We start from the raw sequence: 27,833 nt of genomic DNA on the forward strand, positions 1-27,833 counted from the left end.
GAATCTTGTTTCTATATCTGCATGTTTAAAATCTTTACTACCACACCTTTGTGCTTTTATGTCCTTTTGTCTTTTTCTTTTATGTCCTTCATATCCTCCTTTGTGAAGAAGGGGCATTACTCTGTGCTTAATAATACAGTTTGGTTTCTTATATTATTGCACTTTTCCTTGAGCGAACACCTTCAAACATGCTCTGTTTGACACAGGTGTAATGTTTGCTGCATAATATTCAGAATGTGCAGGTGAGTAAATCATATGAAGTAACAGTCCCAAAGCACATGTTCTAATCTTTGCCTTTGAAAACGGTTTGGAAATTGCAGTTGGTTCAGAATCCAGCAGCCAGAATGTTAACTGGAGCACGGCACAGGGAGCATATCACCTCTGTGCTTTATCGACTCCACTGGCTCCCAATTTGCTTCCAGGCCCAATTCAAAGTGCTGGTTCTGACCTTTAAAGCCCTAAACAGCCTTGGACCAATGTACCTGAGGGACCGCTTACGCCCATATGTACCTGCCCGGGATTTAAGATCATCTGCCTCTGGTCTGCTCTGCATGCCTGGAGTGAAAGATGTTAGATTGACAGGCATGCGGAAGAGAGCTTTTTCAGCTGTGGCCCCCAAGCTTTGGAATGCCCTACCCCAAGAAGTTCGCTCTGCTCCCTCCCTGTTGGTTTTCTGGAGACTTCTGAAAACAATCTTGTTCTGGAGAGCCTTTGGGAGGGACTGAAGGTAGAGCCTGACACTAATTTTATGCCTTCTACGTTAAATTTTACCTTTGTAGTCCCTTTAGTACCAATCCCTATATATATGTGTGTGTGTGTGTGTGTTGCATTTTATGTATTTTAATTGTATTTATGTATTTTAATTTATTTTAATGTTTTTGTGATTTTACTGTTTACAATTTTATTATGTGCGTGTTTGATTTTATTTTTGTAAGCCGCCCTGAGTGTCCTATTATAGGGTAGAAGGGCGGGATAGAAATATTTTAAATAAATAAATAAAATGTCTATAGTTTTCTTTGAGGGTTATAATAAAGTAGTACTTTGACTGAGTTTGACCTTCTGTCTGTCTGAATTGCACCCAGAGACTTTATTATTTAAAACAAATGATTGCTCTAGCAGGTGTTTTGTGGCTTAGAGCTAACAGAACAGCATGAACAAACTCTCAATGTGTTATGTTTTGGTTGAGTGCTGAAAGTCCATTTACTTAAAACAAAAAACAAGCACTCCACAATCATAATTCCTAATACAAATACAAATCTGCCCTTCTCTCTCACACACACACAAAGCACAAAGCGTGATAATATGTGCAAGGAGATGGTAGTGGGACATCATCTAGTAAATGATATTTATCCTGTGATCACATATGGAACATTTTACATTATTTCTTCCTTTGCTATTTCCTCTGGCATACTTCATTTTTTTCTGACAAGACATTGATATAAAATACTATGAATTAAAAGAAAAGCATCACTTTCAAACATTTCTATGAATCTGAAGAATGCTGTAAAAACTGTTATGAAGAAATAAAACTTTATTTAAAAAATAAGTATAGTTTTGTTTATAAAGCGGCTTCTGTGCAATATGCTTAACTATCAAGGCAGTAGAGTAGATACCCTACCTGTTCAGCATGATTTCTGAGTTTCTGTGTCAGAAATGTGGGCCAAGATCCAAATAACTACTTTCTGTTCACTTAAAAGTTGCACATGGAACATTTGATTCCCACCCTCCACAAACAGCTGACCTTCAAGGTATATCAAAACTTTTTTAAAAATTCCCCTCAGATCAAGAGCAGTTTGTTTGGCATGGGGTGTTGGGGAGGAATGTTGTTTGAAAGAAACAAATCTGAGGCCTTCTGGGCTCACATAACTTGTATGGTTCATTGAAACCTGGCTATAGAATCCAAGTTTGCCTCTTAGCTGAATTTTGTTCATGCTTTATAATTTTGAGTTACTTTTGAATATAAATATTTTTTTTTCTTTACATGTATTTGCACAATTATGTAAGAAATTAATGCATTTGGGGTCAATGTAAATCAGGTTCGCCTGTGGAATTTGAACATGCAAAGAGATGTAGAGAGATAAAATAAAGAGAGTTTGCCCAATTGTTACTAGTCATTTATGTATTTATAAATAAGAGAATTTAAACCGTGTCTTTTGGCCTGAAAAGGCCCCCAAGGTAGCTCACAGTTATCAAAATATAATAGCAAAATATTCTTAAAGTCTTAAATTCTTTCTGTCTTGACATTTCTCACTATTGCAGTGGAGTATAAGTTGTGTTCATTTGCACACCTACTTAATGCCAACTGTGTGCAAATTATAGCCTCGGGATATATTTTCACTTGTTTTCTGACCAATTTCCCCTCTGCTTATCTCATTCCGAGACCTGGTCTTTAACTGTATCTGTTTGGGAGTAATAGTGTTTTGGTGTCTTCTGAAATACATAGCTTCTAAAACTACATCGGGATTAGAATGTACTGATTTCAACTAATCTTCACAGTGACTGGTTTTTATACATAACACTTATATAGCCTACCCTCTCTTGCAGATCTTGATGTTGTGCTAATACCTGCATATGAAAATATTCCACTGTGTAACAATCCGTTCCTTGAGCCACAGTTCGACTTGGCTGCATTTATTCTTCATGTCCTGAAAATTAGCAAATCATATGACAATAAACAGAAATGCCCTCAGTGAAGAGAGAAGGGGAAACTGTTGTTTATCTGGTCAGGTGGTTTAGATTAGCAGTTGTGCTGGTCTGTATTATGTTACTTTAAATCATGGTGTCCCAACAGGACATAAATTATGAAGATTGTTACAGTATGTTTCATCCAATGTAAGATCAACAAATAGCAATAATTTTATAGGAAAATCACAGCACTTTGGCAGGACAGTTGTTAAAGAATTTGTTCTAATGTGAAGTTTTGTTCACATTATTTGTTAATATGTAAAACATTGTTTGAATAACATATTTAGTGTAAACATTCTAAATATCAAAGGCAAGAATGGCTTTTACAAGATTACACAGAGTGGCAAACTACTTAAAATAGATCAGTGTTTGTGCTTTTGCTGTCAAAATGTTTGATATAGAGCTGGCTAGCTGGTTTCTTCACCAGCATAATTGTAAACAAGTGTGGAAGCTACAGAGCAGCCTACAATTCTAGTAAAAAGGGTGACTCCTTTCTATATTCTATTAAAGTTCTTCTAATGCTCTTCAAAGAGTCCAGAGCTGCGGTGTATTGCTTATAATATGAACACTAAGATCTGGGCATAAAAAACAAAGGCTCTATTTTATATGAATAAAATACGATATGATATAGTCAAGTAGGTTCTAATGTGACATGCCTTGTTTGATTTCTCTTGGAAGAATTTAAATTTGGAGCCCAACATGAATCAGTGTGCAGATGAAGTTAAAGTTGTATGTAGATATCATACAGCTATAAATGTACTTTTATATCCAGAAATAGAAACATTCTGGTTTTTATCTTAATGGATGACCTGCAGTCCCCTCCTAGGATGTGGCATCATGTCTCTAGAGTAGACTGGTTGACCAGACCCTTGCCATTTTCCTCTTCAGTGTCATATGACTCTTTGAATATCATATTGTATACAGAATCAGTTCTGTGTATGTGAATGTAAACTAAGGTAACCCAGTATAAGTTATATGAGGAGCAAAAGAGGGAATTAATCCTAACAGTGTAATTTTTAGGAAGGGTCAGTATATTACACAGTTTAAACAAATTAGGGTCCATCTTCATTGTGATGATCTTTCTCAGCCTGATTGATCTAGTATCAGGGAAAAAAAACCTAAGCATTAAACAGTGTACAGTTTGCGTGAAAACTATTCAAGATCTCTGTTTGTAGACCTTTGGGGACAGACAAATGGGGATGGCTACCATCTTCATGCCAACTTGTGATTTTCTTAGAAATATTTGATTGGCCAAAACAGAATGCTCCATCGGTCATTTGTTCTGATGCAGCAAAGAGTTTCTATTTGTGGGAAGTGACATATGATGTTGATGAGCGGCACTGGAGCACTTAACTTGGGTTTGATGATAAATTATTTGTAGAAAGTTTAATGGAAATCCATATAATACATCAGTTCCTGCTATTTTACACCATAACATCCATTTTACACCCAATTACATAGAAACATGTCCTATTGATTTTGGCTGAGTTTAATCCAGCAATGTGTGTTAGACATAGTAATTGTCATTGGCACAAGAAGAGAATATTTGTTTGTTTTTTTATTTATTAAATTTATTAGTTGCCCATCTGGCTGGCTGTCCAGCCACTTTGGGCGACGTACAAAGTAAAAACATACAAATACATTAAAACATTAAAAATCTCAACAATAATAATAAAACCTAACCCATCCCAAAAGCCTGCCTGAAGAGCCAGGTCTTCAAGGCCCGGTGAAAGCTCATAGAGGGGGCATGGCGGAGATCATTTGGAGGAAATTCCACAAAGTGGGGGCCACAATTGAAAAAGCCCTCTCCCTAGTTCTCACCAGTCTAGCTGTTTTAACTGGTGGGATAGAGAGAAGGCCTTTTGAGGGTGATCTTGTTGAGCAGCATCCCTGATGATGTTAGAGGCGCTCCTTCAGATAGACTGGGCTGAAACCGTAGAGGGTTTTAAAGGTCAGAACCAACACCTTGAATTGGGCCTGGAAAACAACCGGTAACCAGTGCAACTCCTTCAGCACTGGAGTGATGTGATCTCGCCGGCGGCTGCCTTTAATCAGGCGAGCCGCCGCATTCTGTACCAGTTGCAGCTTCCGGACCGTTTTCATGGGTAACCCCACGTAGAGTGCATTACAGTAGTCTAGGCGAGAGGAGACCAGGGCATGTACCACAGATGGGAGCAGATGGTTGGGAAGTTAGGGGCGCAGCCTCTGTATCAGATGGAGTTGATACAGCACCGCCTGGCTCACAACCAAGACCTGAGCCTCCATGGACAGCTGGGAGTCAAGAATATTTTGAAGCTAGTGAAAGCCAACTAAGTAAAAAGTAAATGGGAAATGTATGGCTTGCTAAACATAGCATGACCTTCTGTAATTTTGTTTCATTTCTGAAAGAATTGTGTGAAGTGAGTTAAAGTGAATAGTATGTATGTGTGTTGTAAAATTTGACCGGGATAATATGTAATTGATGTGATGCAGTAATGTTATAGAATGTGGTGTGCTGCAGTAATGTTTAACAATATAAAAGCAAACATGTCAAGTAATGCTAATCAAACATATCAAGTAATTTATCCAAGCAATATTTATTTATTTATTTATTATTTTGTTTATACCCCGCCCTTCCTTCCAGCAGGAGCCCAGGGCTATGATGGACTAATGTGTCAATATTGCCCTTGTTGGCACAAAACTATACCTATGGATGAATGACCAAGTGTCCTGGTGCACAGACTGAAAATCATACTTGCTTTGCTCCTCTCTCTGTTCTTTTGCTGTGCTGTTCAGAACTAAGCTATGGTAGTGCAGGGCTCATGATGTTCTTCTCCAAACAAACCATGAGTAGTAAGCCAATAACAAACCTTGGCTACATCTCATGGTTTGGAGCAAGACAGACTGAGTTTGCACGTAACACTAAGCCAAACCATCCATAGAACTTTGTGTTGCTTCAATAAATTGCTTGATAAGGTTGATAAACATTATCCAAAATCATTGTCTTTGATGCAAAGAACTGTGGGAAGAAGGAGAAAATGAATTAGACTTGTTCTGCAAGCTAGAGGAGGATGACTGGTAGTACAGTTCCACAATGTTCTGGTGGATTGCATTACAGCATGAAAAACATGGTGAATAGGAGAGATAAAGGCTGTAGCATATAAATATCGCAGGCTATAAAACGTCTTAAGAAGGACTCTGAAATGTTTGTACAAAAGGAAGAACTTCTGCTAGGTTGAAAACAGTTCTTCCATGAGGGGAAGATACATTTCTGCTAGCATCTTTGGACCTATTAAGTTGAAAAAACATTGACAGTCTTATTTCCTGACCTAAGAATAACAGCGGATTGGTCTAGACTCAGTGTCTTCTTCTAAAAGCTATTCAGTAGTTTTGAATGCACAGTAGGTAATTGAAATTGAAATTGAAATGTCACCCTTTCATGTGTTTCTGTTTGGCCAGATTTGTCAGAATGATGCCATTAAATGCAGATTGCATGAAAACATTCCTATATAGATAAGTATAGATATAGATTGTATGCTTTATATATCAAATCCATATAAAAATATTTTTATGATAGCACTTGCTAGTCTTTTGAAAAGTCTTACCTCCCGTTTCATTTTCTTTTTCTTAGAATAAGTTTCTCTTTCGTAAAGTACAATCTTTCCCAGCCTCAGTCTAACTTGTACAAATTCAGCCAACTGATCGTCACCCAGCCGTTTCTTACTAATCAAGTGTTAGTTTGACACTGCTATCCTCAGTTCATGATGAGAAAGCAAGTCCTATTGAGATCAGCATGACAAGTTTAGGATCCAGACTTTATAGAGTTATTTTCTCATAACGGAGGCAGCTGCCTTCTAAAATGTGATATGGTAGAGAAGTTTCAGCCCAGTTTTGGGGGGTATTTAAATTATTCAGGCCATCTTTTTGCAAATACAGAATATTTCTTATGTTTTATAGGGACACATTCCTGGCTGATTACTTTAAAATTTTCTACATCTTAAACATGTCATATGTTTTGATGCCTGTTTGATGCCGGTATTTGTAGTTCAGAAAACAAAACTCTTCATCCTAGCAAAACTGCTGTCTTTAGAATGGTCAGGAATATGATGCTGGAATATGATAAAATATTTGGAACTAAAATATCATTCAGAATGAAAGTACAATGTATGATTTGTAATTCAGTAACATGAGAGCATTGGTCAGGGGTCTGATTATTTTGCAAGGCACTGTAGATCCAAATTGTATTTAATTTCTCCCTCATCCCTGCTTGTGTTCAAAGAAAGAGTGAGTCATGCCAAACACCTCTACCTTAGTGCACTCACCCTACCCATTCTGCAGAAATGTCTAAAGGGAGACGAGGTATGTTCAGCTGAATGTGCTAATCTATCTTCAGACCTTTGCACTGAATGTGCCAAGGTCAAAAGTGGAGCAAGTGGGAATGGAGACGTTGGAGTCAGGGTGGCATGCTTGGCCCTGCACCCCTTTTGTCCATTCTTTGAATAGAAGTAGACCTAATGCTTGAATAGGGCTACTGAGTTCAGTGCAACTTCTCAATAAAAACACAGATTAAATGGCCTACTTTGCGTAGGTTGAACACCTTTTTGAAAAATCTAGTAGCTATGTGCACCACGTACAGTGCAGTCAGAATGGCTCTTTTGCATTACATGTTGTTGTTGTTGTGTGCCTTCAAGTTGATTACGACTTATGGCGACCCTATGCATCAGTGACTTCCAACAGCATCTGTCATGAACCACCCTGTTCAGATCTTGTAAGTTCAGGTCTGTGGCTTCCTTTATGGAATCAATCCATCTCTTGTTTGGCCTGCCTCTTTTTCTGTTCTGTTTTTCCCAGCATTAGTATCTTTTCTAGTGAATCATGTCTTCTCATTATGTGTCCAAAGTATGATAACCTCATTTTCATCATTTTAGCTTCTAGTGATAGTTCTGGTTTAATTTGTTCTAACATCCATTCACAGTTCATGGTATGTGCAAAGCTCTCCTCCAACACTATATTTCAAATGAGTTGATTTTTCTCTTACCCACTTTTTTCACTGTCCAACTTTCACATCCATGCATAGAGATTGGGAATACCATGGTCTGAATGATCCTGACTTTGGTGTTCAGTGATACATCTTTGCATTTGAGGACCTTTTCTAGTTCTCTCACAGCTGCCCTACCCAGTCCTAGCCTTCTTCTGATTTCTTGACTATTGTCTCCATATTGGTTAAGGACTGTGCCAAGGTATTGATAATCCTTGACTAGTTCAATGTCCTCATTGTCAACTGTAAAGTTACATAAATCTGTTGTCATTACTTTAGTCTTTTTGACATTCAGCTGTAGTCCTGCTTTTGTGCTTTCCTCTTTAACTTTCATCAGCATTCGTTTCAAATCATTACTGGTTTCTGCTAGTAGTATGGTATCGTCTGCATATCTTAAATTATTGATATTTCTCCCTCCAATTTTCACACCTCCTTCATCTTGGTCCAATCCTGCTTTCCGTATGATATGTTCTGTGTATAGATTAAATAAATAGGGTGATAAAATACACCCCTGTCTCACACCCTTTCCAACTGGGAACCAATCGGTTTCTCCATATTCTGTCCTTATGGTAGCCTCTTGTCCAGAGTATAGGTTGCACATCAGGACAATCAAACACTATGGCATCCCCATTTCTTTTAAAGCATTCCATAATTTTTCATGATCTACACAGTCAAAGGCTTTGCTGTAATCTATAAAGCACAGGGTGATTTTCTTCTGAAATGCCTTGGTCCGTTCCATTATCCAGTGTATATTTGCGATATGATCTCTGGTGCCTCTTCCCTTTCTAAATCCAGCTTGGACGTCTTGCATTTCTCTCTCCATATATAGTAAGAGCCTTTGTTGTAGAATCTTGAGCATTACTTTACTTTGAATGGGATATTAAGGTAATAGTTTGATCATTACTGCATTCCCCTGGATCTCCTTTCTTTGGAATTGGGATATATATCGAACACTTCCAGTCTGTGGGCCATTGTTTATTTTTCCACATTTGTTGACAAATTTTTGTCAAAATTTGATCAGATTCAGTTTCACTAGCTTGTAGCAACTCTATTGGTGTGCCATCTGTTCTTGGTGATTTGTTTCTTCCAAGTATTTTAAAGCAACTTTCACCTCACATTCTAGAATTTCTGATTCTTCATCATATGGGTCTTCCATGAATGAATCTGTCATCCTTGCATCTCTGTTATAGAATTTTATAGGCTATACTAAAAGCATGTTTTGTGTAATGTGCTCTAGTTTCCTGGAGCTGACACTAAAAATACTAGTTGGAAAGTTTCATTCTTAGTGAAAAATCAGACATATCAAATATTTGTATCTGAACATACCTAGTATTTGTTTCCTTAAGAAGGCATGAGTGCATCTGCTAAGGGAGACATGAATTGTTTTTCTCTCACCCCTATATCTTTTGGGCCAGTTCTATTGATAGAAGTTATTATATTGTAAATTGCTTTGGGATGCCTCATTGGAAGCAATTCATAAATGAAATAAAATAATGGTAATAGTTCCTCCTTTTTCCTAGTAAGTGCCAGCTCTCAGAAGAAGCCAGGGGCCTTTCATGGCCTTTCTGTTTCTCTCATAGATGCCATGGGCGCACCTGATTCTGCATGCTTTTGGGCTTCCTGACCCAAGGCTTGGGATGCAGATGAGTACAGTTTGCTACAATGTTTCTGTCTTGTCTTCATTTTATCTAGTAAGTCTTTAGGAAGGCTCAGCTAGGCTTTAGCTGTCTGTCTTTCTTTTTATTTACTTATTTAAAAACATGATTTTTATACAGCCTTTTGGCCCTAACAAACCTTTTTAGTTTTTGACTTTGGGTTGCTAGGACAAAGTGGCACTTTGGCCTTAAATTAATAGGATCATGATGCTAATTTTTGTTTTCCATTTAGATGCTTTTTCAAATTGATGGATGATCTAAAAAAGAAAAATCCAGTTACTAAAATACTCTCATTGTGGTAAATTAGAATACTTATGGTGTTGGGATGAAGGTCAAGGCCATGGTGGAATTTTGTCAGAATAAACAAAACACTTTTGAACATGAAATGTTTGGCTTGCTGGCAAACAAAACTCACCAAAACTAATCTGACATTACTGCCATATCACGTATGCTTGACCATGATCTTGGCTTGCAGACTGCTTAATAATATTCATTATTTTAAATTAAAGTTGAAGAAGTGCAGACTCCAGCTCAAATTAAGATTGGTCGTGTTGCCGGAATCTGGTAATTACTTTAATTGATCACCAGATAGTTTCCTTGATCACCAATTACACCCAATTACTGATTATGTTTCAAGACGTGAAGAAATGTCCAAACTGATTATGTAATAATGTTTTCATATATAATCAATGCTAAATAGCTTTTCCCTCCACTGCCAATAGTATTTTATAAAAGGAAGGTTACAGGCCTACAGATACAAAAGGTGATCCATAAACAATAAAGTTCTAATTTCATTTAATTAGCAAGGGAAGTATTTAGGGGGCTTAATGGAGATTGCTGTGCTGAAATTACTTCAGCAGACCTGCTTCTCATTTTCGTGGTACAAAATGTATGGAATGGGGAGATGGCTGTACATGTTTAAAATGGACTGTAACCAAGATTTGTGTCTCTTGCATGCCCACATAAACCTGATTGGAAGAGTCTAATATTCCACACTACATATTGTGTAAATCAACAACCTTTGCAAGAGACGCAAAACATTTATTTATTACTTAAAATGTGTCATATAACCTTTGAATGCCAAGAGATCCTCCACATGCCCTTTGAGTTGAGTAATAATACTTTTTAGTTTTGATAGGACTTAAGCGCTCTTTAACATTCTCTAGGTTGTGTCCAGTACCAAAAAAGGTTTAGCCCACATTCTAATGGCTGAATTATTCCCATTGGGGTGGCTACCAACTACTGTTTACCCTCTGATTTGCTTACCGTGGTCTGTTTATAAAAACATAGGAAGTTGGCCATATGCAGCGGCCAGCCATGTATTGAGGAAAACATTTCTTGCTTTTGCTTCTATGTAATTGGTAGCTGAGGCATAGTACAGTTTTCCTCACCAACAGGACCAGATGCTACAATCAGACATGGACACCATAGTAAGCAAGCACTGGGGTAAGTGCCATGGACATCTGTAGCCATCCCACATCTCAGCAGCATGAGGGGACATCTTAAAGACACTAGAATGTGAATTTAATTCTCTCTGCTGCTTAGCATGTGAACTATCTGGATGTTGGGCTGAATCCAAAGAAAATTAGGAACATTATAACTTGTCTTAAACCAGGTCAAACTATTGGTCCATCTAGCTAATTATTGGTTAGCAGGGCTCTCCAGGGTCTTGGGCACTTGCCCATCATTTGCTGCCTGATCCTTTTGACTTCAGATGCCAGGGATTGAACACATGATCTTCTGTATAGATAACGTGCCCCACCAGTGAGCTACGGTCATTGTTAAAGCCACTGAAATTAATCAGATTTGAGCACATTTAACTTTTTATTGCAAGACCCTTGTGAAAAGGATGTGTGCTTCTTAGTGGTTGTGACTTTGGCCACCATTCAGACAATTCCAGCAGAGAAGACTGTTCTCAAATTCAGCTTTCAATTTTTAATTTTTTTTTTTTTGTAGTTGGGGTGATTTGTTGTCATACCAGACAGGGGCATAGGCTGGAGTTATTTTATAGAAGTAAATAGTGTATTGTGTTACAACTGTTTTCATTTATAGAGCAGTAACTATTTCTTTAATTCTATGCTCTTTAATTCTGTGCTTCTTTAATTCTATGCTCTTCTGTACTGAGGCAGAAACAAATGGATGGGCAGATGAGCAAGATGTGTTGGAGAATGCTTGGTGGGATGGTGGAAATCTGAATGCCCAAACAAACATCACTTGAATATTGCTGATCTTTACCAATTCTTGGTTAAGTAAATAAGGGATTGCCCAGCAACCTGTCATAGAACTTGACAGGAGAGAAAATAATTTTGTACAGAGAGAGCTAGGCAGAACTATAGCTGAGAAGTAAGGAGTATTTATTTTGCAAGTTACAAAATATTTTGAAGTCTCAAATAGCCTCAGTTCCAGGTAGGTTTGTAACTAAGGTTCTGCCATTGTATTTTGGTTGCAACTCAGTTAAATCTACGCAAAAAATACATACAAAGTAAATCATATAGTGTAAAGCTGGAACTTTGAATTTTTATGTGGGCAGATTTTTATGGGCCCAAATATGAAATATGATAGGCAAGATTGATTTTAATATAATTTTCCAGCCAAAATACTTACACTGTGTAACTGGATCATGTGTGAGTATATATTGATATCAGCAGGGCACATGTTGACTTGGGCAGGATTTTTCATTTCATTTTCATCTCCAGACAGAATGAAGGCAGTATACAAAATGTTACGAGGCTGTAGTTCCACTTTGAATATTGTTGTTGTTGTTGGTATGTGTGTGTGTGCATTAATTCCTTTTGTGAGTTACAGCCCTATATTTTGAATGTTTCTTTGGGGTTTACTAGGGGCACAGGGCTGAAGCATCAGTAAATTACTTTTCTTTTTTAAAAGATGGTGTTAAGGCAGCAGATACTTTAAAAACATAAAACTCAAAATATTTGTATATTAATTTATTTGAACCTAGTTATGGATGCCTTTTGTGTAAATTACTGTTAAATGCTTAATTTATTCAAAAAGGTTTCAAAATACTTTTTATGATGATTTGAAAACATAATTATTTAGTGCAAGTGAAATGAAGGCTGCAATCCTGTGCATGTTTACTCTAGAGCAAGTCCTGTAGAATTCAGTGGGACTTAAATTCAAGTAAACATGGATAGGTTCAGCTGCCGACCAAACGAGCTTCATGGAAACTAGTATTGGAAAGCTCCTGGCTGTTTCAATTGCTGACAGTTTGGTGATTTGTAAATGAAAAACTTAATTAGAATAATTTGCCTTAATTGTAATGGCTGCATTCATCTTGCTGATAAAGCGGTTTGCAAAGTCATACTTCATGCAGTCACCAGTGGTGGAGAAAAAAAAATACTGAAACTACTACCAACCATTATGCAGTTTCTTGATTATATGTGTTCAAAATTGCTGCTGTAGGATATAACTTATTTCTGTGTAGGCTCTTTTTAATGAGATTTCAGTTATATTTATGGTTAAATATTAGTTTATAAATAGGTATTTTTAAAGAACACATTTAATGCATCATAGATGCATTTCTTTTAAAATAATCTTCACATTAGGCTCTGTCTTGTGCTGAGATCAGAACTTTGGCTTCAGTACTGGAACTCATGTTACAGAATTGGATTCACGTGCTTGTATGCTGTTGGTATGTGTATATGTAAAATTTAGACCTTGCTTGCACAAAACAAAGCTGGTGTAGCATAGCAGATAAGAGGTTTTGTTTTGTGTGTCGAAGTCTTTCAATCAAATCTCACAGCAGCCTTGAACTCACTAGGTAATCTTATACAAGCCAGTTTTTTTCTTGGTATCTCCTCAATCAGCAGTAATAATAATAATAATAATAATAATAATAATAATAAATACCCGCCTTTACAGAGCTTTTGTAAGGATTGTGGAGATAATGGATTGTATCCAACTAAATCATTGCACACGCAGAATGAAACTTTTCCTCCCTTCTCCGCCCCCATACATCACCCACCACTCCATAATCTGCTCCAGAGGGTTGGGAAGACCGCCAGAGCAGAATTGGTGTGCGTGCAGAGGGATAGGACGTTCCACTATGCTTGCACAAGTTGTTCTGGATGCAAAATGATTTAGTTGGTTTCAGACCAATGTAACTGAAGCATTTTGAAGATATGAAATATATATTAGAGGTTGAATCCATCTAAGTTATACTCAAGGCAGACCCACTGAAATTACTGGACTTTAGTCATGTCCCATTAACTTCAGTGAGCCTACTCTGAGTATGACTAATGGAGGCAACCTGTAAATTTATTATTATATTAATGGTATTGCTCTGTTTTTACCAGTTAACCATCAAACATCATATGACCATCGAGAATTAACTCCCAGCTACCACCTCTATTCCACAAGTGAAGTTTTGCCAGGTTGTTTTTGCTTCACAATTGCACACATGTGAGCCTTTTCTGGGCATCTTTTTTGTTTTATAATTGCCCTTCTGCTGTTCTTGCACAAATAAATTATCTGTCACTTTCCCCCTTGTATATTTCTAGAAGTTATCATGAACTGTCTTATATTAAAAGTGACATATGCATGTAAATTTTTTAAATATTTTTTTCTTAACACAGGCTTTTGGTTTTATGACTCGTATTGCTCTCCAGGCCGAAAAGATGAATCATCACCCTGAGTGGTTTAATGTGTACAATAAGGTAATTAACAATAATAATTTTCATTAGTTACTGCTAGTTGCTGGCCACCCTTGAAAATCAGGAGATTTTAAAAAAGAAAAATAAACGTTAGTTGAAGATCTTGGCGTTATTTATTGTTACTGCTATTCTACATTTATTCGCACCTTCAAAGTGTGCTTCCTTCATTCACAACAAGCTTTGAAAACCTTAATATGCTTCTGTCAACCTCCCAGCAGTGAAACTAATTTTTATGGTTATAATGTGCCATACTTTTAAGAATCCTTGAGAAATATTAACTCCTATTTATAAAAATTGTATCTGGTACGCTGAGGAAGCCATTTGTGTAAGCAAGTTAAGCAACTAACGCTGGATGTTTGAGAGATGTTTCATACAACGTGAGTGGGAAACCTGTGACCCTCCAAATGCTGCTGGATCACAATTCCCATAATCCCTGACCATTGGTCATGCTGCTGGGAGCTGAAGTCCAACTTCTGGAGTGCCACAGATTCCTCACCTGAGTGGTATAGACATATTTCTTTGTCCTGCTATTACGTTGGCTCAAACGTTATGCAGCTTTTCTGAAATTATAGAAAGCAACACAAAATCTGTCTTATCAAAGGTGAAGATAGGATGACACTACACACTATGAACAATGATCCCTCTTTCAAACCAGTTCTCTGAAATGTCTTTATCTTCAGTACCTTTAAAAGTAAACTAAGACCTGCTTTCAAATATTTTATTTTATTTATTTATTTAAAAATTTTATATCCCGCCCTAGTTCCGAATTTCGGAATACAATAAACATAATCCCAAATTGCTAACAACATAGAACAAAAAAACAATACATATAATAGTATTATCCCTAAAAACAATTGAATCAGCACCAATTAAGTATTAAAAGCTTGCTGAAATAAAAATGTTTTGGTCTGGCGTCGGAAGTCAATGAGAGAAGAAGAGGACCGTATCTCAGGAGGTAAATTATTCCATAAAGTAGGGGCTACAATTGAAAAAGCTTTCTTTCTGGTAGCCATTTGACAAACAGAGAAAGTTGATGGAACAATGAGAGTATGGTCATTTATAGATCGTACAGGCCGATAAGGTTTATATTCCGTAATGCGATCTGACAAGTATGACGGCGCTAAACCATGTAAGGTTTTAAAAGTTAAAACCAGAATTTTAAACTGATGTCGAAGACCGATGGGAAGCCAGTGTAGTTGAAAAAGAAGAGGTGTAGTGCGAGCCCGCGGGCCGGTTCACGTGATCATTCGAGCTGCTGCTCTTTGTACCAACTTTAGCGGCCGTAGCGAACCGACAGGAAGACCGACATATAAAGAGTTGCAATAGTCCAGCCGCGAAGTTACTAAGGCCTGGGTCACTTTTTAAAGATTAGATATATCTAGGAAGGGTCGAAGTTGGCGAACAAGTCTTAGTTTGGCAAAAGCCGCTCTGGAGACAGCCGCAATCTGAGGTTTTAAAGACAGGGTTGAGTCCAGGATTATACCTAAACTACGGACTTGGGTCTTAAGTGGAAGAAGAACTCCATCTAATAAAGGTAAATTTCCAGCATCTTGAGTAGGATCTTTTCCGATTAGAATAACTTCTGTCTTTTCTGGGTTGAGCTTCAGTTTGTTTCTGTTCATCCAGTTCTGCACTGCAGCAAGACATTGATTAAGAGGGTGGATAGCCTCTTTAGTGTTTGGTGGAAAGGAACAGTAAAGCTGGGTGTCGTCCGCGTATTGATGATAATGAATACCGAATTCTCTAATGATCTTACCTAACAGTCTTACATAGATATTAAACAACATTGGGGATAAAACCGAGCCCTGCGGAACGCCATATCGTAGTGGCCAGGGCTCTGAATAATACTCCCCGAGGGCAACCTTCTGGGACCTGCCTTCTAAAAAGGAGCGAAGCCACTGTAAAGCCGAGTCTCTCAGTCCTATTTCAAAAAGACGGTCCAAAAGAATGGTATGGTCGATCGTATCAAAAGCAGCCGATAGATCTAATAGGATTAGTAAAGACAAATTGCCCTTATCTAGTTCCAGCTGGAGGTCGTCAATTAATGCAACTAAGGCTGTTTCTGTCCCGTGGTTTGGCCTGAAGCCTGATTGGAAGGAGTCGTAGTAGTCAGAGGTGTCAATAAACGTTTGTAACTGCATAGGTACGACTTTTTCGATGACTTTGCTCAGGAAAGGCAAATTAGACACTGGACGAAAGTAAATGTTCCAAATTTAATAACCAGTTAAGAAATATTTTTGAGAAAGACTTCAGACTCTTCAGAAACACAGAATCAAAGCATACCTCTGTACTGTGAAATAAGAAACAGGAAACTTCTGAAGGGGGGGAGGTCTGAAAAAACAACTTGAAATGAAGGTCTTAACGAAGAATCTCAAACATTTCATGAAGACATGCTCACAATTTGGACATTATAAATACTGTTTTTAAGTGTTCACATTTCACTCTGAGAAATGCTTACTTGCTGATAAATATTTGTCATCCATTTTAAAGCAAATCTAAGGGTGGCTTGTATGGCTACATATACACAGCATTATTTCTGGTAATAACAAGCTGCTATGTTTGTATTGAAACTGATAATCATTAATACAGGAAAGGAAGAAGACAGAGCAAGTACTGTACATTTATAGCTGTTCCAAATCCTGGCATAGTTTTAATATCTGACAATCAGACAAAGATAATCTAGACTAACAGGCTTTGATATTTTCTTACCTCCCTCCACTTTTTTTTTTTTGCTAACAAAGAAAATTTAGCAAAGTAGCATGTAACATTCCACTGTGGAAGTGTCAATAATCCCTTGCAGGCAGCTGTATCCTACCAAGAGAACACCAATCTTGTTTGTTTTGCCCTTCAGGGCTGATCTGCAAAGTATTGCTAGGCTCTTCACCTTTAGGATTCTGGTTCGAGTCGCACAACTTAACATTTGCAGTTGAGTCCTTCTGAAACCAATCTTTGCAACTACTTTAACAACAACAAAACCCCCAAGTAACTTAATTGGACACCTCTTTCTGGAATAAGCCCAAGAATCCCAACCCCAACATGTTCTGTACACTACACTGGAGCTCCCTTTGGTTAGTCTCCAAGTTCTCTCAAGGCTGCTCACCTGACAGCTGTGTTATATGATGCCTTTTTATTTGAAAAAGCAGTGCCATTCCAATTTACAATCAGACATGATTTTTTAAAAATCCAATTTGTAAATATACAAATTAAAATGTTGTATGAAAGAGTTTCAGACTGAATCTGGATCTGGTCAATCTGCATTGGACCACATGGGCTGGTGAACTGTCATGTTCTTTTTCCTTTCTTGTTAATAGGTCCAGATAACTCTCATTTCCCATGACTGCGGTGGACTGACAAAGCGAGATGTCAAGCTGGCTCAGTTTATTGACAAAGCTGCTGCATCTGTCTAACAAATGAGTGCTGAAATCATCACAAAATAGCATTTCCTTCAAAATATTTTTCTTTGCATTGTATGAAGCATTTATTCAGTCTTTTCTCTCTCTCTTTTTTTTAAATTGATCTCAAGTTTCTCCATGGCTTCAGGGACTGAAAAATAAGTAAAGAGAAATTCCTTAGGCAGGCAGCATGCTGGTGGTTTGCAGATTTGAAATGCAGGGTTAAGAGAATGGTGGTGCTTTGAACCCCTTCTTTTTGTGTGTGTGTCTGTCACTGGCATTGTAACTAATTCCTCCACTCCATAGATCTGATCTTGTAAAGGCCCCTTATTTAGACCCTGAATATGGACGCAAACGATTAAAATGGTCGCAGGAGATAGGGGAAAAAGCTAGCCTTGTTCTGTCAACAAACTCTATTATGCATTTACACCAACTGGCCTTATCTGACCCACAATATAGCTTAAAACTATCTGAGCTCATAATTGCAGAACTCAGTCCACGAATTGAAGATCTTACTATGGCATCAGTCTCCCCCTATCCCAAGACCTGGTATGATAAAGAGTGTAGGATGGCTAAGAAACAATTGACTAAGCAAATTAAATTATTTAGATCTAATAACCATCCGGTCATTTTTCATCAGCTAATAATGAAAAGAAGAGGTTATAAATCTCTTCTCAAGAATAAGAAACAATCTTTTTACCAGGAAAATTGGAGGGCGCTGGCAAAAGCTGCCCAGAAGGGGAATGAGATAGAATTCTGGAAAATGTTACAGGGGAACCCGAAACCAGCAAACTATATAGCCTCCCCCCCCATAATGAAGGAGGAGTGGGAAGCTTATTTTAGTTCGATTTTTGGATATCTCCTGTCAAATTCGGCCTGTACTTCTGAGAAGCCGGTTGATCTTCCGTCTTGGCCTCCGGTTACTATCGAAGATATTGAGGGGTTAGTGTCCTCCCTGAGAGCAGGAAAAGCCCCCGGAGAGGATTTGCTCCCTCCTGACTTTTTTATTCAAAATACATCTTGGTGGGCGCCTCTTCTTGCCACTCTTTTTACTTACATAAACAATACTGGAGTGATTCCACAAGGCTGGTTAACCAGCATAATGGTCCCGATATTTAAATCAGGAGACCCTACTAAGCCAGCAAACTATCGACCCATAAGCTTGTTAAACGTATCGTTGAAGCTGTATAGTCGTTTGTTGCTGAACAAATTAAAGGAGTGGGATGAGATAGAGTCAATAATACATGATGAACAAGCTGGGTTCAGACCCAAAAAATGCACAATCGACCAGGCAATTATACTCCATCATTTAATAAGGAAAACTAAATCCAAAGTCTTCTCATCCTTATATATGGCCTTTGTAGATTTTTCAGCGGCTTTTGATTCTGTTGACCGAGAGCTGCTGTGGCAAAAATTGGCTTTGACAAACATAGATCGAAGATTGCTCTGGTTGATTAGAGCTTTATATCAAACTAATGCCATCCAAGTCCGCCTAGGAAATAAAGGTACTCTGTCTGCTAAAATCCCAGTGTACAAAGGAGTCAAGCAAGGATGCTTATTGGCTCCCTTTCTTTTTAATTTTTTTATAAATGATTTAGTCGATACATTATCATCTCCTTTTTTTCCTCCTTCTATTGGCGCGGTAAAAATTTCTATTCTGCTATATGCAGATGATGTAGTTCTATGCTCTCTAACAAAAATTGGACTCAAATGCATGCTCCACAAATTGGAGGAGTATTGTCAGTCGCAGAAACTTAAGATCAGTCATACTAAAACCAAAATTATGGTATGTGGTAAAGCCAGGAAAGTAAAGAATAATTGGTCACTAAATGGGATCCCTATTGACCAGGTATCTTCTTTTAAATACCTGGGTATTTTTTTGTCTAACAACCTATCCTGGACCTCTCAGCTAAAAGCAGTGACCTTAGCTGGAACACGCGCCCTAGGCTTAGCAAAAAGGTTTTTCTTTACCAAAGGGGGTCAACTTGTTATGCCAATGATAAAAATTTTAACAACTAAATTTCTCCCCAAAATTTTATATGGTGCAGAATTATGGGGATTGGCAGCAGGAACTAAATTGGAGTCAATTCAGAACGCTTTTATGAGGTTGGTGCTAGGTCTTCCCCCGGGGACTCCGTCAGCACATCTTAGAGCTGAGCTGGGATTACCCTCAGTCACGGCACGAATTGATCTAACTTACTTATGATATTGGATCCGAATCTTGAACAGCGAAGATTCAACCTTGGTTAAGAAATGTTGGTGATCGGGATTGAGTTAAGTCAATAAACATTGTCCATTTTTCAGACAACCTTCTTAAAATACCTGTAGAAGATAAAGTATTTGTGTGGTTTTAAGCAGTGCACTGCAGCAAAGTATTTTTCAATGAAAAAAGTATTTTATTTATTTATTTAAAATATTTCTATTCTGCCCTTCTACCCTACAATAGGGCACTCAGTGGTTCATTTTGAAGAACTTGAAAAACTCTGCACGGGTCATGCTAATATTCAGTTGCATCTGCAGCTCAACCTTCATGATGCAATCAACTCAGTCTGTTTCTGTCCTTGGTTCACAGTTGTGCCATTAAACTGAAAACTCTCTTGCAGTATGCATTAGACATAGGAATGGAAAGTGTGAAAGAGACTAGTTTTTTCATTTAGTCATTCAAGATTCTAAATTTTATTCAACTTTATTTTTGCAATTTCAGAATTGGGCAATATGCTTGGAAGCATTTTTTTTTTGCAGTTTTGGCTTGCATAACTTAAATGGTGGGAAATACTGTGGTAAATCTACTGCACTTCAGCTATTGTCACTAGATTTTCTTGGGATGAGTCTCTTTTGGTAAAAAATGATGAGATTCGTGGCATTCTTTCTTGCTAATTCTTTGCGTTCTAGGCTTTCTGTATAGCTACTCACTTTTTTCTTCCCTCATATTTAATTCAAATGGTGGCATAGAGTGCTTTCTGCTGTAATTGTGTTGACACTGTGAAACCAGTTTTTGAATGTGTCTTCCTTGCAGACTTCATCATTAAAACCACACAAATACTTTGTCTTTTTTACTGTGCCACTGCCTATGGGTGGTATCCAATTTACTCTTTCCATCAGCACAAGGATTTGTGCTAGTGAAATGGAGCTTCCTCTCCTTGCTCCTCCCCTAAAACTGTTTGGGGTTTTCCCCCAACCCTCTGGAGCAGATTTGGGGAATCCACAGAATGTGCACAGGGAGGTGGGGGGATTTTTGTCGTGCAAGTGTAAATCCTTGCACTGACAGAAGTCAGTTATACTGTATCACCACCACTGTCTGCCATGGATTGAATTCTTTTGTTTAAAATTCAAAAAGAAAAATCATGTCAAATATAGTGCAGTGAGGACTTCTAGCTTAGCACCTGCTGCATGCTTGGCCACAGAGACAGGGATTGCTCTTGGGCTGGAGTTCATTCAGTATTCCTCTCTGCCCCTCCTCCCCTTGACCTCAGCGTGTTCTCCTATGTTTGTAAGGAAAATTAATAGAAAAACAGATCTATCCTGTCCCTACTTCGGCTGCCTTAGCACTTCTAGTCTAATTCCCATTTTGCAAAATTTACCTCAGGCAGGTTGTTGTCAATTTCTTTCCTGTCCTTACTCCCAAAGGAACCCGAGGGGGGGGATCTAGTCAAGCTGTAAAACAATACAGTTAAAATGAAAATTATTTTAAAACAGTAAGACACATAATGAGAAGACATGATTCCCTAGAAAAGAAAATAATGCTGGGAAAAACAGAAGAGTAGAAAAAGAGGAAAGCCAAACGAGGTGGATTGATTCCATAAAAGAAGCCACGGACCTGAACTTACAAGGTCTGAACCGGGTGGTTCATGACAGATGTTACTGGAGGTCACTGATTCATAGGGTCGCCATAAGTCGAAATTGACTTGAAGGCACATAACAACAGCAAAAGAAGACTTAAAAGCAATTTTTAAAACAAACACATACTCTCACAGCTAATAATTTCAAGGATGCCAGGAAGAGTCATCAAATGCCTGGGAAAACAGACATGTCTTTTAACTTCTTCATGAATGTTTATAACTGTAAACTGCCCAGAGAGCTTCGGCTATGGGGCAGTATATAAGTACAATAAATAAATAATAAAATGTAATGAAGGAAAACAGATGTGCCTCACCAGGGAGGGCATTCCACAAATGGGGGGCTGCCATTGTGAAGGCCCTCTCATGGCCAACCATATTGCTAGCCTATGCATTGCAGGGAAAGTATGACCATCTATAGGCAAGGCTGGGCAAGCTGACTGACTGGACCAACTGCATGACATGCATGGTAGTTAGTGGGGAGGGAGAAATGAGATTAACTAGCAGTCATTAAGGCAGCATAAAGAGGCTGGAGATGTAGTTTAGGCAAGAACATGACACAAGGGGATGTGACAGCAGATTTTTTTCTTCATCCATTGGGGAAAGTGTCACATTTGAAGACTTTTTGAGTTCGGCCTAGTTCCAAATAAATCTCAGTTGAAATGGGATCTATAACATTGCCTATGGTACATCTAAAGCAACTTGCTTCAGGCAGCACCACATTGCATGTGTGTGTGAGAGGCAAATGACAGTAAGATTTGGTGCTTGACTTTTAAAAAGTGTTGGCCCTAATGAGGGGGCAACATCTGGGGCCCTGTTTCATGGAGCAAAATGTTTTAGACAGCCCTATCTAAGGGCTCAAGAGCCAGTGTGGTGTAGTGGTTAAGGTGCTGGACTACAACCTGGGAGACCAGGGTTCAAATCCCCACATAGCCATGAAGCTCACTGGGTGACCTTGGGCCCGTCACTGCCTCTCAGCCTCATGAAAACCCTATTCATAGGGTTGCCATAAGTTGGAATCGACTTGAAGGCAGTACACATACATATACATATCTAAGGGCTCAGGCATGCCTAGCAGTGTTTATTTCTGGACTCTTCCCCCCCCCTTCACACAGCATACTCTGATGTCATGTCATAAACTATATTTGGAAGTAGCCTTAGTTGCAAAGGTAGTTTGCCGTGTGGCACTGGAGTGCTAATCTTTGAGAAATCAAAAGTTTCTTGAACAGATGAAACTGGTTTTGGGATCCCACCATGTCTAGAATGAGACTGAATATTCCAGTCCTAAACATAAGTACCTAGAAGTCCTATTTTTAAAATGGAACTTCTAAGTAAACATGCTTAGAATTTCTGGATTTTGATCTAAAACGTTCAGCATCATTTTACTGTGGTCCCCATATCTTTCATGTAGTAGCTATTTTCTTCTAATTAGTTGCATACATCTGTTTCAAATAGGAATGCATGTTCATTGCAGATCTTGGCTATGCCATTCTAGAACTATATGTGACCTCATAAAGTAAGTGAGGCCACATAGAACATGCCATTCTTTTTCAACTAGGCTTTTTTGTTCCGGTCTCCAGTGTTTCATTAGAGGAAAAAAGTAACTGCTTATGTAGGTGCCAAATATTTGAAAAAATGACTACAGATTTGCCTGAAGAACGTCGGCTTATTGACAAGCTGTCTTATGAGGCTTTTAAGTCCGGATCTCAAATTGAATTGAAACAGTATCTGTGTGGCTACAGGTAAGATTTCAGTTGGGTCCTTTTAGCTGTACTTCACATGCTCCTTTTTCTTCTGAAACTGTTCCACAAATGTTGACACATATAATCTACAAAAATATGGTTGGCCCAGCATGCCTTCAGAATGAGAAAGATTTGGAACATCTTTTCCTAGGATTGAACGATGTGGTTAGGCAGAGCTGCCCTTAGGCCCCATGAAGCGGGGCAGTTGCCCCGGGCCCTGCGCTTTGGGGGGCCCCACGCTTGGTGATCTGCATATAAAAGCAGCTGCCGTGTCCTGAGGGGAGTGTAGAAACGAGCCACGAAGAGGTGCAGCAGTGGTCTCCTGACGGTCGCTGTAGCAAGCCAGGAAGGAGAAAACCTTGCAGCGAGAAACGCTAAGCGAGTCTACAACAAAGGCTGCAAAAAGGAGCCGCAGCCGAAAAATACAAAGCCGCCGCCACCAACAAAGGCAGCAAAAAAGGGAGCCGCAGCCGCAAGCTCCTAGCAGCCGAAATACAAAGCCTCTGCCGCTGCCTGGAGGAAAGGATATATAGAGAGAGAAAGAATGTGGGGGGGGGGCAACTATGCTTTTGCCCCGGGCAAAATGCTAAGGGAGGGCCTGCGGTTAAGCACTCACTGGCTTTTCACCATGGGATTCAAAATGTTCAAATCACCTGTGCCACTTCTTTGCTGTCCATTTTCCTCTCCAAAAGTGCCTATTTGGAAGAAGGGGGAGGAGAAAGAGACCTGTTAGACTATTACAGGTGGCCATTTGAGCAATGAAAACATGACCTATTATTTTCCAAGTTTAAATCAGAATTCTCTTGTTTCTGAATCAACCCAATTGAATGGCAATCCAAAAAATGTTGCCTTGCTCAGGATGTAGCTTTCTGTTGGTGCCTCTCAAATATCCAGTGACTAACTCCCTGTTTAACTGCCCCAGCAACCGTGTCCAAATCCAAAGGATTTCTCATAACTACCACTGAGGCATGGTATGAATTTGTTTTTGTTTGAATGAGTAACTGATTTAGATTTTGTTTGTTTAAATGAGCAACTTGGTTTTCATATCTCTTGGACAGCTTAGATAAATGAGAATTTTCTGTTTTATACATTTGTAATCTTTGTCTTCCCAGGAGAAAAGACACTGAGCTATATCAATTCATTGAAACATTATTCTACCATCCTCTGTTCAAGTCAATTATGATCAGCACCATCACAATCAATGCAATATTTTTGGCTATAGAAACAGATTATAAAGTTCGCTATGAGTCACATTTCTTCCTGGAGGTAACAAAACTCTTGGATTACTGTCGTTGTGTGGATTTTTCATTTTGATTGTTGTGGCAGAGCCCTGCCGAAAATCTCAATTGAATTGTGACTAACGTATTTCAAACAATGAAACAATCCTGTACCTATTTACCTGGGAGTAAGTCCCATTGAACCTAGCAGGATTGCACTGTTAGCCATGACTAACTGAATCAGGATCTAAGTACTCAAGGCTTTTCACATACATAATCTCAGAGGGTGGTATTCAATGAAGTTCTACTCAAAGTAGACCCACTGAAGTTAATAAAAAAGGTAAAGGTGTCCCAGCACTTACAGTGCGAGTCGTTTCCGACTCTTAGGGTGACGTCTTGCGACGTTTACTAAGCAGACCGTTCATATGGGGTGGGATTGCCAGTTCCTTCCCCGGCCTTTCTTTACCCCCCAGCGAATGCCGGGTACTCATTTTACCGACCATGGATGGCTGGCTGGCTGAGTGGACCTCAACCCCTTTTACCGGAGATTCGACTTCCTCCTTCCGTTGGAATCAAACTCCGGCCGTGAGCAGAACTTTTGGCTGCATTACCGCTGCTTACCTCTCTGCGCCACGGAGGATCTAAATATTAATTTCACAGGATTTACTCTGAGTAGGACTTACTTGAAGACAACCCAGTAATATTTAGAATGCCGTATAAAGTAGGGCATTATTATTATTATTATTATTATTATCCCGTGACCTTTTTATCTGAAGGCGCACCCTCGGGATTGACACAAGCAAGGCGCCCTGATACTGTATTCTGAACTTGATTCCATGACAATGTTTAATTATATTGTTATTGTTATACTGCTATACTTTTTTGATGTTCCTGATATTTTGATGTGTTATATGCTGTATTGTACATCGCTCAGAGTGGCTGGGAAGTCAGCCAGATGAGCGTCTAACAAATCGAATTAATAAATAAATAAATCCCCCAAAGACTGATGGTGTTGGGTACAAAATAGCAGTTTCTCTAAGGTCACTCAGATAGATCTGAGCCATAGAGTCCCCATTCATGCACTTAACCATTACATTATGGCAGCTTTTTTACTCATTACTACCACTGCTGCTGCAACTGATGCAATTTTACCGTAGCAGTAAACACAGAAGTGACACATTCACTGATCAGAAAGCTTACTGTTAAGTTGAGCAGAGAACAACATTGAAGAGAGAGGACAGAATTGGGGAGGGGGATAGGTAACAAATATTTAACAAAAGAGTTAAGTAGTAGAAGTTACAACAATGAGGTAGTGGTAGACCATAATATTTCCAGTCTGACCTTTGATCCTGAATGGTGTTCCTAGTTTGTGGAGTCCAAAATATTCATGTGCTGGCTTTGGTTGTTTTAATATTTTACATTACTTTATTGAAAAATATGATTTATGTTGGGAGAAAGATCTGGCTTGGTATATTCACATATACCTATCAATATTGTTTCAAATCATAATACAGTAATACCTCAGTTAACAAAGTAGATGCATTCCTGAACATTACTTCTTTAACAGAAACTTTGGCACCAGAAGTAGGAATAACATGGAAAGAACAGGAATAAGTTCCTACACCACAAAAAAGAGCAGTTCAACATTTTCAACAAACTTTTCATTCAAAACTTACAATTCACATGTCTGAAATGAAACAACCAGCTCAGGTAAGCCTTGCATACAGACCATTCGAGTTCGTACACTCGATCAGGCAGGCAAGGGGTAGCCACCACCACCACCTGTCACTGTGCTCTCTCTCTCTCTCTCTCTCTCTCTCTCTCTCTCTCTCTCTCTCTCTCCTCTCTGTGCTATCCTCCCCTATACTTGAGCAGACACATCTGTAGTAAACAGTGTTTCTATGGCACTCAAAGCACCGTTTACTGCAGAGGCATCTGCGCCACCTGGTAAGGAGCATCATCCCAGCCACACGTGAGAGGTGTCTGCAGCAGCCACAATCCAGTAGACAAGGAGCCACATTTTGACTATGTCAGAGTTTGCATGCCCTCCACACCCCAAAAAATATTTTGTTAAAAGGTGATTCTTTCCTGGAGGATTTGTTAACGGAGGAGTTACCATAATTATGTAACAGAACAAATCTGAGCACTATTCTACAGTCAACACTGATAAACCTATTTCCTTGAACGCATTTTAATAAACAGAAAGTATAAACATTTTGCATGTGCGGTTCAAGATGTGCCTTGTCTCTACAGTTGCGATGGGCATTTCTTAGACCATCTACTATATAGTCTTATGAAACTCCACCAGTTGTCATATATATGTGTCTTTACCGAATCTTCAAATTTACTATCGGCACTGCCCAGCAGAGGAAATTTAGGGGTAGTCAAAGCGGTGCCTTCCAGATGTTTTGGATTACAACTACCAACATCCCTATTAGCCATGATACCTAAGGCTGATAGGAGTTGTAGTCCAAAACATCTGGAGGGCTACTCCTAAAGACAGGGTTAAGTTGGCCTCGTGCTCATTCTCCTATGTGGCTTCCACACAATTCCCCAGTTCAGAAACCCCTAGAGTGCAGGAATCAGCAGTGCCCTACAGCTGTTGTATCTTCTGACTACTTTGGGGCATTGTTAGAACAAGGACCTAGAGGCAGAAAGATAAGGCTTTGCCATAATATGGAATAGAAATGCAATGTCTCTCCTCTGCTCCCCTTTTTCCTACCTATCATCCCTCTACCATGCACATACATGTGCTATTGCAAAAACTGGGACTTCTACAAATACTGCAGAAGAGCTGCATAATTCAGCAACAGGACTCCTCACATTGGTTGCCTAATCTCAATAGCTGATTTCTTGCCAAAGTTGCTGTCATGTCAATACAGTCCAAATCACCTATCATCCCATCCCCTACATGACATACTCATTCTGTCATAAGGATATCATCAGAACCCTGCTAAATCACACCAAAGGCCTAACTAGTCCAGCATTCTGTTCACACAGTGGCTTCAGGTAACTGTGGGAAGCCCACAGGCAGGACAAATCCACAATAACACTCTCCTGCTCATGATCTCAGCTAGTAGGATTCAGAGCCTCTGATGCTGGAGATAATATATATTCATAATGACTACTACCACTGGTAGCCTTATCCTCTGTGAATTAGTACCGTATTAACAAATCCCAAATAGTCCACAAAGCTGGTGGTGTACTGCACTTTTAGTATGCTGGAAACCTCTTTTATCTGACGGATATTTTTTCCTGCACCTAGTATTCAGTATTTTTAGTGCTGTACCCACCTGCTGAGGATTTGATTGTACTTGTAGGGCTCTTGATTTACAATCAAGCCTGGATAATATATTGAACTTGAAATGAACATATTAATAATCACTCTCATGATTTAGTCTTCCTCTTGAGAAACACATCTTTCACACACCTTGAATGTCTTAACTTACATGAAGTCAGCTACTGTACACAAACTCTGGGCTTTAATTATATATCCCTGTGACATGGAAGCATAGGAAGTCTGGCTAATGTCAAGAAGTCCATTCAGCACTTTAAAACTTTTGTTTTTAATGTCAGGTTTTTGAGAATGAGAGTCAATGAAGTTTGCAAGCCCTACTTA

At 38.8% G+C, this 27,833-nt stretch overlaps 2 protein-coding genes across 10 annotated transcripts in view; both read left to right on the forward strand.

Annotated features, from left to right (window-relative positions):
• Window positions 1–17,515, forward strand: part of PCBD2 (pterin-4 alpha-carbinolamine dehydratase 2) — a 48,944-nt gene extending 31,429 nt beyond the window's left edge. For all 9 annotated transcript variants that reach the window (XM_061617168.1, XM_061617175.1, XM_061617173.1 and 6 more), the window contains 2 exons: window positions 13,950–14,030; window positions 17,339–17,515. In XM_061617168.1, the coding sequence (XP_061473152.1) occupies window positions 13,950–14,030; window positions 17,339–17,434 (177 nt within the window). In that variant the 3' untranslated portion in view covers window positions 17,435–17,515. The remainder of the gene's footprint in view (window positions 1–13,949; window positions 14,031–17,338) is intronic.
• A 1,255-nt stretch (window positions 17,516–18,770) lies between these two features.
• Window positions 18,771–27,833, forward strand: part of CATSPER3 (cation channel sperm associated 3) — a 28,296-nt gene continuing 19,233 nt past the window's right edge. Inside the window, exons 1-3 of the mRNA XM_061613402.1 lie at window positions 18,771–18,924; window positions 22,790–22,997; window positions 24,110–24,263. Of these exons, the coding sequence (XP_061469386.1) occupies window positions 18,771–18,924; window positions 22,790–22,997; window positions 24,110–24,263 (516 nt within the window). The remainder of the gene's footprint in view (window positions 18,925–22,789; window positions 22,998–24,109; window positions 24,264–27,833) is intronic.

This window comes from Rhineura floridana, chromosome 3, assembly GCF_030035675.1.
Source record: "Rhineura floridana isolate rRhiFlo1 chromosome 3, rRhiFlo1.hap2, whole genome shotgun sequence".
Lineage (NCBI taxonomy): Eukaryota > Metazoa > Chordata > Lepidosauria > Squamata > Rhineuridae > Rhineura > Rhineura floridana.